The sequence below is a fragment of the Solea solea genome, chromosome 15 (assembly GCF_958295425.1).
Source record: "Solea solea chromosome 15, fSolSol10.1, whole genome shotgun sequence".
NCBI classification, from domain to species: Eukaryota; Metazoa; Chordata; class Actinopteri; order Pleuronectiformes; family Soleidae; genus Solea; species Solea solea.
The window spans coordinates 20,859,956-20,872,332 of record NC_081148.1 but is presented as its reverse complement, the minus strand read 5'-3'; the positions used below and the strand labels follow the sequence as shown (position 1 = coordinate 20,872,332).

At 41.6% G+C, this 12,377-nt stretch overlaps 1 protein-coding gene across 2 annotated transcripts in view; it reads right to left on the bottom strand.

The window, feature by feature from the left end:
• Positions 1–11,219, bottom strand: part of chrm3a (cholinergic receptor, muscarinic 3a) — a 78,450-nt gene extending 67,231 nt beyond the window's left edge. Inside the window, exon 1 of one of the 2 annotated variants that reach the window (XM_058650755.1) lies at positions 10,891–11,219. In XM_058650755.1, the coding sequence (XP_058506738.1) occupies positions 10,891–10,895 (5 nt within the window). In that variant the 5' untranslated portion in view covers positions 10,896–11,219. The remainder of the gene's footprint in view (positions 1–10,890) is intronic. The other variant, XM_058650756.1, reaches the window with a different exon arrangement.
• Between the last annotated feature and the right edge of the window lie 1,158 nt (positions 11,220–12,377).

The window sequence follows — 12,377 nt, the reverse complement described above, 5'->3', positions numbered from 1 at the left end:
CAAAAATCTGACTCCTAATTAACATGGACACGACATCAAATGTGCTTCTTTATCCTCCGTCAGTACGAGCAGATTTTCCTTGAAGCTGCAAAACTCCCAAACTACAACTAATGTGACGTCGTACTTTGTGTCTCTGCCAGCTTTGCTGCTGCTGGAGAGAGAAAAAAAAAAACAGTCTGTGGCGTCTTTTGTCTTCATTGTTTGCCACTTTCATTTGAAGAGATTTAACTGAGCTCTGTGCCACGAAAGCAGACTTCATAAATCAAGCTGATTTACCCATTGTATTTTCATGTTTACACAGTGCATTTCTCTGGCTAAATATTGATAAATAATAAGTTCCTGCAACCGTGCAGCGTGTTACACGTGTGTGTGTAATAAATATGTCCAGCTTGGGTTATGATTACATTTCAAAGAAACACAGAGGGTACAAAGCCAATAAACAGTTTCTTCTTTCTTTTCTTTTTTCTACCAACATACCCCGGCCAAAAACCTTTGTATGGAGACATGCCAGGCAGCTCCATCCATCCTCACTTGCTTCTGGCCTGCTCTTTATCCCAAAGACACAAGCAAAGTTAATGCACTAAGTCTGCCCACAGCCTCACACCAAATGCACCCAGTCGTGTAACACAACACCGCTTGTTGATCTTGTGTTGTGCGACAAACACTTTGAGAACTTTTCTTTGATAAGACTTTTTTTGATAAGGACACAAACACAAAGCAGATGACCGATGCTCAAAACCTCCTGCAGTGATTCATGTCACTGCGCTCTCCTCTCAGAGCTTTCATGCCATGCCAAGTTACACACATTCCTGTGACCAGCTCCAGATTATTATCACTTTGCTAAGTGGAAGTAATCCCCGGGGGAGGTGTTAAACAAGCACTCCGTCCAAAAAAGGTAGAGGAGTGAAAATACCAGCAAGGGAAAACAGGCGTTAACCCTAAGGTTAAAGCGATTTCTGTCATGAAACGCCGGTGATCGGGATACATCCTGTTATTTTTCATTAGTGATGGAGTATTGCTAATTTCTTAATACCATTAATACATATATATATTTTTATATATATATACCTTTAAGTAAAGAGTCACAGTGCTTCCCTTGTCATTTATTAATTTTAATAATATAGAAATAATATAGTGGTGCCTTTTTACTGGTATGTTAAATACAAAAAATGGGGTTTTCTTGTTATAACAATACCATAAGTATTGCCCAGTGCAGTTTTAAATACAGTATTGCTTGGGTCTGCACTGAAAAAGAGGGAAGAACTATTAATTTAAAGGCATCCGTTTGTTAGATGGACTAAGATCGGGCTGTTTGCTTTTTTACTATTACAAAAAAAACACTGTTCAAACAAATCTTAACATCTTGAATAAAATCCTCACATTTCTTTGGTTTATTTTTGCTTCATCAGAGCGTTTGTAATACAAATTGTGAAGTGAAGCAAAAATAAACCAGAGAAAAGTGAGGATTATTATACTATTTTTTTATTCAAGATGTGCTGCTACCTTTTAAAGATTTTTTTCAGATTTTTTTGGTCCAGCAGTCCAAAAAGGAAATTTCACTGCTGAAGCGTGACCTCTTTTTCAAATTAAATACTGTTTTCAACCTCTCCTATAAGTTAACATCACCAAATTTCCATCAAACTTTTCCTCTTCCCTTTTGTTGCTTCACAGGCACACTGAATGTGGCCCAGGGAATGGAGGTGTTGTTGGCTTGGATTCATTTTCCTCCACAGAGTTTAGCCAGAGGGCTCACTCCACAACTTGCCGTAGTCTGGTACAAGTTCTGCAAGTGTCTGAGTCTTTCGGAGCTGTCAGTCAAACTGAGAAAGGAGTAAGACTAAGAGACAGGTGCGGGTCTGAACTGGGGGAAGATTGTCACTTTTCACTTGCTTCGGGGGGAAAGTTAAATTTCAGGTGGTGGTGTTCTTTCTGATTTTACTTTGAAAATGCCACTCACTTTGACATCTGGTGCCAACGTGGACAGGCGAAATAAGACGAGCCTGAAGCTACACAGAAGACAACCTTCAGGCATAAGAGTCTAAAGAAGAAGTAAAGTCAATCCGGTATTTTGGCATCATGAAAACAACCAGCTCTAATAATATAGTGGTTCTACATATAAAGAAACAATAACATCCCTAAATAATTATTCATTTGCTCAAACTGTGGTTACAGTGGCTTTAAGGGTGCATTCACACCAGCACTTCTTAATCCAACCCTAGTTCGTTGGCTCAGAAAATCTGGTTCGTTTGGGGAGAAGAAGGAAAATCTGGCCGTGGTTTGATTCAAGTGAACAAAATGCACTACAACGGACTACAACGCAGGACAAACAGAATAGTCCAAACCTTATAAAAACAGCAACTTCCTTGGTATTACTGATGAATAATTCCACAATAACATTTCACTGTCGTGTAAATAAAGTGATTTGACTTTGACCAATCACAGGGACAGTTCAGAGAGAGAGAGAGAGTGACCTACATTCGGGATTGTTCTTCCAGCAACAGCAACAACTCCCTATGCTGCAAAGACACCTAAAAAAGGATCGAGTCTTGTTGTGGACAGAGAGTTTTAGAGATGGACAGATTGTGCCGTCGGACACCGGTATGAAAAGGTTACATCTGTCTGTGCTCGAATGACGAGAGGAGCCGGTGACAGAGAGCTGCGATCCCCACGATTTCACTGTCCTGCGGCTGAAACTCAACAGTCACGTATATTCTTGATCTGATGCAGTTTTATGGAACACACTTCATGTTCTTCAGGCTTTGGCACTTTGAGCTCGAAATCATTTTGAGACCAACAACTTTATTCGGAGCTTGTACATGTGCATCATTACACACTGGAAAGAACTGTGTGGGTGATTAAGTGAAGTCATTTAAACACATGGCGCCCAGAGTTTATAAAGTAATTGAACAGACATACTTGAGGTCAAACAAAATCAATGTAAGTGATGTTCTGCCGGAGCTCGGCTGCAGTGATCACTCTGCCTTTAACTTGGACTTACTCGGTGCCGCTGAGTCAGAGTGAGACCCAGACACACGACGCGGCCGTTCAACTATACTCTGAGGTTATTTTTCACCTTTAAATGCCATTTGTTTACATCCGCTTCTTGTGCGGTCAAGAATGCCCCGGTGACTGAGGAAATGTCATCCACTGCCTTTGAGAACGCAGACGGCGCCCGTTTACCTCTGCATTCATCCCTCCGCTACTGTCAGCAGACGTGAAAACATTAATATACTCCGGTCGAGCCACACATGCCTGAGCTACAACATAACCACCAAGCTTGGCAGATGCAGTACTATGGTTGAGGTCACGACCTGTTCCTTTTTCTGTCTTAAAATAGTTGAAAATGTACTGCTGGTGTAAGACAGCAGAGCCAGACTGATGCTGTCTGTATCTATACACAGCAAATCTGAAAAAATATGTGTATTTCTTCATGAGATCAATGTGCTTCTCTTTTCATGCCTTAAACTGTAGATGGAGCTGAAATGTGGAAAATGAGTGCATTTCATCCAAAATGTTTAAATATGACACATTATCTTCATTAGGGATTTATGTCATGAATTGAACTAATGCTTTGATCTGGAGGATCTCATTCTCAGAGATGTGTTTTGATGCGTTTTCACTTTTGACAGCTCAGTAACATGCAGACTAACACACACACACACACACACAGTGGATTAAAAAGACTGTGTTGCATTTAAAAAAGCTTAAAAACAAGAGGTCAACCGATGTCGGATTTGCTATGAAATCATAATCATTAACGCATAGACCAAATGTTTGTATTCTTTCTGTTTCCTCCTGAAGCAAACAAGGAAATAAGAACCTATTTGTAGCCACTATATAGCCACTAGGAGGCGACTCCACTGGTCAGTTTCCAACAATTTCCTGAGGAAGTAATGTCGGAATTGCTAGTTTTAGCTCTTCAGTGGAACATGATTTCAGTTTTGTAAATGATGTACCTGCTTGGAGGAAAATAGACGATACAGCACCGCACATGTGAGTGGACACTAGTCTGATGGATTGCTGGTATCGTCCAATAGGAGCCCGGCTTCAACGTGGCTTCAACTTAGCACAGGGGTGTCAAACGCACGGATGATGACGCATCCGCAGGATGAATTTGTTAAAATTTCACATTATGATTACAGTCTAACCATAATGCAAAATTCTATATTTGTCAGTTTCAGATACATGTGACTAAATGTTTTATGCCTTTGTTGATCCACTATGATCTGTAAGTTGTTATGCACTACATTAAATGTAAAACAATGGGAAAGATCTGGAGATCTTGTTGTTTATAGGTTATTATGCTACTATTTTACTGATTATGGCCCACTTGAGGTCAAATTGCGTTGTATGTGACCCCTGAACTAAAATGAGTTTGACACAAAATGACTTTCTAAGACCAAACAGTGCACAATTACATACATAAGTGATAATCAGCCAACTATTTAAATATTAAATATAACTAATTCATCAGTCTATCTCTATTAATGTATTAATGTTGACTCTCCTCAGGCCTCAGTAGCAGACGAAGGTCACATCCCCTCACATCAGGCAAAAAGCGGAACACAGGTTCAGGATTTTAAAAACCCAGTCCACACTCTGTAATCTAAGCCTGAAGAACTGCTGCTGTTTTGCGCAGCATCGTTGCTCCGTTCTTATCAAACTCACAGTGGGTTGTGACTCAGTGCAGACATTAGCTCTAACAGGTTAGCACAGCGGCCAATCAGCAGCTCCAAATCCCCTTGAAAAAAAAAAAAAATGACTTGCTCACCTTTTTTACAAGTGCATCCTGAGAGTTGGCATTGTGTAAAAAACCTGCAACAGTATCCATTATTATCCACATCCAGAGACATAATCCTCTCAGTCGGCATAATGACAAGACCATTCAGCAACTGGGCTCCCATATGTCGCTTCGCAAGTTGTTTATGATTAGCTCTGGTTTGGAAATTGATCTCGCATGCTGTTTTAATCGAACGACAGGTGTGAAATAAAAGCGCGAGAACAAAAAGGCCTGTGCGACAGTGCGCCATTAACGGAGATTAAGACAAAACAACAGCAAGGTTGAGCAGCAGAAACACCGAGAGTGATTTGAATTATAAACTCGCCCGGGGACAAATCTTTGCCTCAGCAGTGAAAAACACCGGGCTTTATCATGACATAGTCATAGTCGTTGTCTATTTCCTACCGCGGAAGAATCCTGGTTCCACAGAGACGGAACGCAGCAAAGATGAATCATTGACGTTAGAAAGTTCTTCCTCATTCCCTCATTCCAAAAAAAGTTACTCAGTTTAGATACACATTAAAGCCGAGTGCGAGACACACAATTTGTCACACTTGAGCTGCTCTTCATGAGCTCTGACAAAAACAAGAGGGAGTCGTGCAGAAACAAACAGCTCCGGAAAACAAAAAAAAAGGTGCAGCAAGCTTCTTCTTCCTTCATTTCACAGCCACTGATACATTCTGACACAAAAAATATGTAGTTTTCAAGTAATCCCAGTAAAATGATTCCTCTGTAATCCCACACATACATTAGCATGTGCCGGGGCACATTTAGAGAGATGCAATCAAACTGTATGATTAGCAGAGCCAATACCCAAGAGTTAGCGGAGCATTTCTGTTGTAACAACAGCAGATGTTCTCACCAACATCTGTCACTCCAAATTACCAATCACAAATTAAGAGTTATCTCACATATTACTATGTTGTTGTTGTTGTAGTTTTTTTACACTTGTAAGTGCGATGGCTTCACTCATTGTTTATGTACAACATCACCTGCTGTAACCTCATGATATGACTCTTTGTATATTCAACAGATAGCGTTGTTATTTACTCAACATAACCTACAATTACAGATTGCACAGACTGTGTCGCCGCCTTTTTAAAATGGCGTGTTTATGTACATCAGTGTTCGCTATAAAGAGCAAAAAAATTAATGTACGCTTTCATGCAGTTATGCCTTAATGGCGTCGCGTTAAATTCATCTCCCTCCATTTCATCTTTGATACTTTTCAGTATCCATTAATCCACGGCAGCAGCAGCAGCAGCATCAGCAGCTCACCCATATTTACAGGTGCTCAGTCACTCCACTCTATACATGACCTTGCAGCCATTTCCATGATTGTTTTGTGTAAACAGGTGGTAATTGCTTTCTTATTTAAAAAAATCTGAAACTTGCAGACACAGTCGCGACACAAAATCACAGCAACGACACAAACACTCAGCTCACATTACTGCAAATCCTCAGCATTTTAGATGCTGCTCACCGGGAAGAAAGTGTATTTCGAGTTTAATCTGCAAATCAGTCTTCAATGTAATGGATACAGTGTGAAATTAACGGCAGCTACATTACCTGAAACTAAAGAAAAATACTGTTGACCAAGACTAAGTCAAACATCCATCTTCCTCATAATATCACTCCTTACTGTGCAAGAACTGAGCTGGTGCACATTTGCTGTCCTTTTTTGCCCTCGCTGAAAATGGTCGAGGACAACTGGCTAGTTTTGGGGGGGTTTTTTATTTGCAAAGAGCAGCCTACATGACAAAGGCAAGGACACATGACAGAGGGAGTGAGACTGAGTGACAGGGAAGAGAAAAGGGGAGAGCATTGCCGGATTAACTGTATGGAAATATGGATAAGGATGTCAGACTTGAGATCTACGCCCAGCGTTTATCTACTCTAAAGACTTTTTTTGACCCTTTAATATCACTGACCTCCACTCAGCCTCTTTAAATCTCCCTTCCTGTCGTGGTCATTGCATGACCTTTAAACTTTTAACTCGCCGGCATTATCTGAACTCGTGTGTGTGGCTCGCTGTGTGCTGAACCTACACAATATCCTCAGGTAAACATGGAGCCGAGCCGTTAACGGCCTTGAAGCATAAGCACCTTATTGCCACCAATACGGGGGCAGCGACAGCTAACCGCCTGGTAAAGGTCACTGAGTGACGGGTGGAAGTTTAACATGTGTGTTATATCAGCTATAAAAGCTGCACTGCAACCACACTGCACCATTATTGCAAGTAATATAGTCACTAGACGGAAAGAAAGTCAATAGCATTTATTTAGATTAGACAGCCATAAACCTTTGATTAAATTCTTCTTATTGAAATGAAATGACATATCTATGCCTAAATCCGTAGTGAAAATACAAACAAATATCTGTTAGTTTTAAAAGTTTCAACAAAGTTGTAGTCGTGTATAACGCTGTGTCACTGCAACACAAAGAATCGCCTACGAAAGGTTTCAGATGTGAAGTCTATTGCATCATTCAGCAGTTTGACAGGATAAACGCTTCTTGTCCCCACCCGCCCCTGTACTGCCACTGTATACACAAGCGCTCCCTCTGTCAGGTCTGATTAAACTGCCTGACAGAGCCTGTTCTCAGATGAAGGACGAAGCAAACATAATGTTACATCATCTCTGTTCACAGAGACCAAACAGAGGCAGAAAACCACACAAAGTGATGCACCGCAGCTTTAAAATGTCCAAAAAAAAACGACCAACACTATGAACACAGCACAGTGGCTGCACAGAAAGTGTAGACAAAGACAAAGAGGCAAAACACTCACCTCATCAGCCTTTATTGTAATTGCACCCTCAGGTTGCAAGTCTACTTACTGGAGACACACAAGCAAAGACGAGTGAGGGAGCGCGGAGCTGCATGAACCACAGCTGTTAGTGAACAAGTTAATTGAGCAGACGCTGATTGACAGCGTCCTATCTAGTGCTGAAATCACCTTCCTCATCAACTCTGGAGAAAGTAGCAGCGGCGGCACAAAGTTCGCTCCTCAGCGGAAACGTTTAAAGGCAAACAACAGGAAATTTCTGTTATTGTTTTTAACGACTGAGCCGAGATGGAAAAGTTTGTGTCCGTGTGCTGACTAAAGATAGACTCTGCTCTGCTGTGGCCTGCATGGTTCTGAAAGTGGATTAAACAGGCTTTAGCATCAAGACGAGCTCTAATGAAACCCAATGGGGGACTTAGTCCGTCTGTTTGGCCAGCTGACTCCTGTAAAATGCCCATCGCTGTCTCCTACTGCCTGCTCTAAAAGTAGCCTGCTGGTGCCAGTCAGTGTAAGCTGGGGCTCCAGGGTTAAACAGTTTGATGCCATTGTCTGGATTAAATAGCAACAAGTCATAGAGATTTTGTCCTCACTCTTGTGGTTTTCAGTTTAATTTGGAGCATGTCGTTATGGTACGTGTGAGTCTACAGCTGTGGTCGATTAGCTAAGCTTAATACAAAGCTGGCAGATATCCTGGCTCTTTTAAAAGGTATAAACATCCAACTAAATGATCCACCAAACTCACTAATTAATTGGCAAACCATGTATTTAGTCGGAAAACCTTTGAGGATAATAAAAACCTGTTCTTATTTTACATAAGAGATAAAAGAGCAGTCATGGATCATTGTTTTTTTGTATACCTTGGAACTACATGTGTGCTCATGACAGTGTGTCTGATTCAATCAGGGATTAATACCTCACTATTTTAGGGAACCAATCCCGAGAAATGATGGGATTATTGCAACTTCTTCATATCCTCGCACTGCTGCCCAATCACCACAACTTTTCCCCAACTTTGACTGTAGTTTTTCTGCAAATTAAATCGCCGCGACAACGGCGAGTTTCATCATTCTTTCACTGATTACTATTTCCATAAGTGGGTCACGGGACTGGATAATACCATTTACACCGGAATATGTTGCTTCATCATCTCCACAGACACAGTGAGCCCCAGGACACTCATCATAACCAGGGATTTTACCGAGCCACAGAAATCCAGCTCGTCTCCTCACAGAAAACATTATTTCCTAACAAGCATTCAGCTAGCATTGACGTGTGAAGATGAAACCGGAGGTGTAGTCGTGATGAAGTCGCAAGCCTTTAAAAACACTGCAACGTGCACTGCAACGTTTTTGAAAAAGCCGCTGCAAAATCGGGCATTTTCTGGTCACAACAATCACAAAAACAGCCGGCGAAATAAGTTTTATATCAGTAGCTCGAGTCAGAGCTTTCTCTTTAAACTGTGGTCTGTGTGTCATTAGCAACATATTTTTTCCCGAGTGAAATTAAACTCACATCACAACATTTATTCCCTTGCCTGAATTACTGTATCACTACTAACTCCTAATGAAAGCAAGCAGAGGTCTGCGTGTTCGATGAGCAGCACAGGAGCAGCTCATGGTTGAGAGAGAGGTCTCATTTGCATGTTTATACTGAGTGAGGTAACATGGCAGTCAGGCATTTATGTGAATTACATACTCTAACATGTCATCTTTGCAAAATAAACAGGAATTCATTTTTCAGAGCATGAATCGATAAAAAGGAGGCATGCTGTTTCAGACGCTTGACTCAGACTTCTCACAAGGGACTAATAAAGGACTATCTTATCTTATTAGAGTGCTATAGATCTTGTGATCTAATTCTCATAAAGAAAGCCATTAATGTATTTCCCAAAATGCCAAACTACAAGTCTTGTAATGACTCAATGAAACTGAGTGTAAAAAAAAAAGGTTTCAGCATCGAAGAGTAACGCGAATTAAAAAAAACCTGTAGCATCAGAGTAAGTGCATGTGCTTGGGACTAATAAAGCAAAAAATAAATAAAAACAGCAGCAGCATCTGCCAGTGATGCACCCACGCACAACAGGTTCTACAGAAGGTAAAAGCAAAGACATTTTCATCCGACTCAAAGCCATCGACAACTGTCAGTGCCGCCACTATCAATGCACCATTATCCTCCTCCAGGTCATTTGGGAAAGTCATAACGGTGATCAATACTTCAGCGTCCTTGTACGTGGCAAATCTATCTGTCAAGACAAGAAAGCCTGAGAAAATAATACATCAAGCGGTGAAAGCTCCACTCTGCATCACCTCTGTCACTTCTTCATGTGTCTCTTTTCTCAGTGTCCTCCACTGTGTCTCTCCTCAAGACAAACACATTCCCTGCTGCACCTTCAGTAACCGACCGTGACACAGAGGTGGACTGCACTGTTCCCTAACAGTGGCGCTGTTGATATATTGATATGAAAACACGCTGGGTGTGTTGATACATGCAACATTATTAAAATGTTTAACTATCAAGGTCCTGCAGCCACAGTGGAATACTCCTTGTGATTCCTACACAAGACTCCTGTGTTGTCAAACTCACACTGTGGCTCCCGCGATGAATAACGGCGGCCCGTGGAGTTAAAGGAAAATATTTGCACCATGGTACAGATGCCATTCCCTCTGCTCTTACTCATTATCCAGCATGATGTCAAAGCACCCCCCAGGTCACTGAGAGGGAACATTCCTACACATTGCCATCTTTGGACAGCATAAATAAACAGTCACGCTAATTCATGAAAACCTTTACTTTCCATGTAAGGACACGATTAATTTTCTCCTCTCTCCACAGCAATGCAGGGACAAATACTTTACAGCTCATCCCTTTTTATAATAATACATTCAGTGAGGGAGAGTGTGCAGTGCATTTTGGTGACATTATAACTCAACACAAACCGAGTGCTTCTGAATTTGTAATTAACTTTAAAGGAGGATATTTGCTTGATACAGACCTCATATAATCCTTGTGTGGGTGATGTGTGTGGAGAGCTTAGCGCACAGGGTTGGGCAAAGGATGCTGAGCCGGGCAGCGCGGAAATGCACTTGTTTGCCAAACTTGCATTTCATTTAAGAATCATCTAGTTGGAGCGTTAACCCATATCCGTAATAATTAACGCTTTGGAAGCAAAGAAAAGGAAAATAATTACACATATTCTGCTCAATCTACAACTTCAAAATGCAGCGTTTTTTGCAGCGTAAAACGTGGCACAATCGCATCGTTTCCAGGTGACGGAGAACAAATACTGAACTTTGAGTAATTATTTCTCAAACTTAAATCAATTTACCTCATAACATTCGCGGGTCAAGAGCAGCACAAGCAGAGGATGATGGGGGGGGAGGTAATGGCAATCCAGCCAAACTTGTCACGAATCCATGTTTGGCACAGCGGCAGCACTCGGCAGTCCAGTCCGGTTACATCTGACTGTGTGAGCGGTAAACGGTTGCTAACGAGGCTCGCCGCCTTCTACCGACACCGAGCCGCAGATTAAACGGAGATGTGAGTGAGGAGCACCGCGGGATCTCCAAGGAGAGCCACTGCGTCAGGATTGGCTGGAGGCGCCGTGACGCACCGGCAGGTGGCACACCCGGCGAACAAAACCATCCAGAGTCATTCATAGATAATAGCTGAAGCACACACACACTAAAAAGAAGGATCCAAAACTCTCACTGTCCTCCTTATTCCACCATAATGTCAATGGGCTGAATCATTTCCCCTCCTGTGACGCGGGTCATCAACTGAAGCTCCGAGCTGATTAGTTTGGCACAAGATTTCATTTGACATAGGAAATGACCTGCCTCGAATTCTAATTTTCTAATTTCTGATTTTGTTGCAGTGTTTCCCTTTTAAAAATAAGTCAAATTATTGGGCTTTTAAATTATATTTTTCTTGGGGCTGAGCAGCAAATAAAGAGGTAAAATTAAAGAAAAGCGGCACATAATTAAGCACAGTTTATCTGTATCATCCCAGAGGGGCAATTTGTTGTGCAGTCAGCAGTATATTCACACACGGACAACATCGAAGGATTTAAACATTAAGATAAACTAAAAAATAAAACAGGCAAAGTACAAGACAGATGGGAACATACTTTGTAAATGGATAAATGAATGGCAAAATAACAATAGGTGTAGTCAGAATATAGTGATTCTAGCATATACTGGAAAATATTTACAAGGTGTTGGGGGGAAAAAAACCTGAAGCAAGGCAAGTGGAAAGACAGTGTGTTGTGACACTTGTCTGTGTGTAATTCAGGGAGCCAAAGCAAATGTTTCAACATTTTTTATACAAACAAATAAGGAGTGAGAGGTAATCCTCGGAGGAATGTGTAAGCCAATTACAGCTGGCTGCAGACACTGGTGGAATGGAGCCTCACAGCTTCCTGCTCAGACTCACTGCAGACCCTCAGACAACATTTCCCCACTCCCACTGCTCGGGCACTATTGCTATGAAAATATGGAAAGTTTGACGACATGAATAGAAAATATTGTGCTGCCGACTTCCGCCGTTAACAACTGCAGCTCTCATCCTTATGCCTTGTAGGTGATTTGACACTGTGCCTGCGTGTGCGCTCCCATAAGTGGCTTGTTTGCATCCTGTGAGTGGGGAACCTGTTCTCTCCATCTGGATGATGTTATGTGTGTGTGCATGTGTGTGTGTGTATATGTAGGTTTACATAATACCACATCTGGTGTATGAAGATGAGCATGGGTGGCTAAGATACAGTAGTTGATGATCCGGTTAGTTAATGTTGTGGGGCTCATGTTGGCTGTGCCG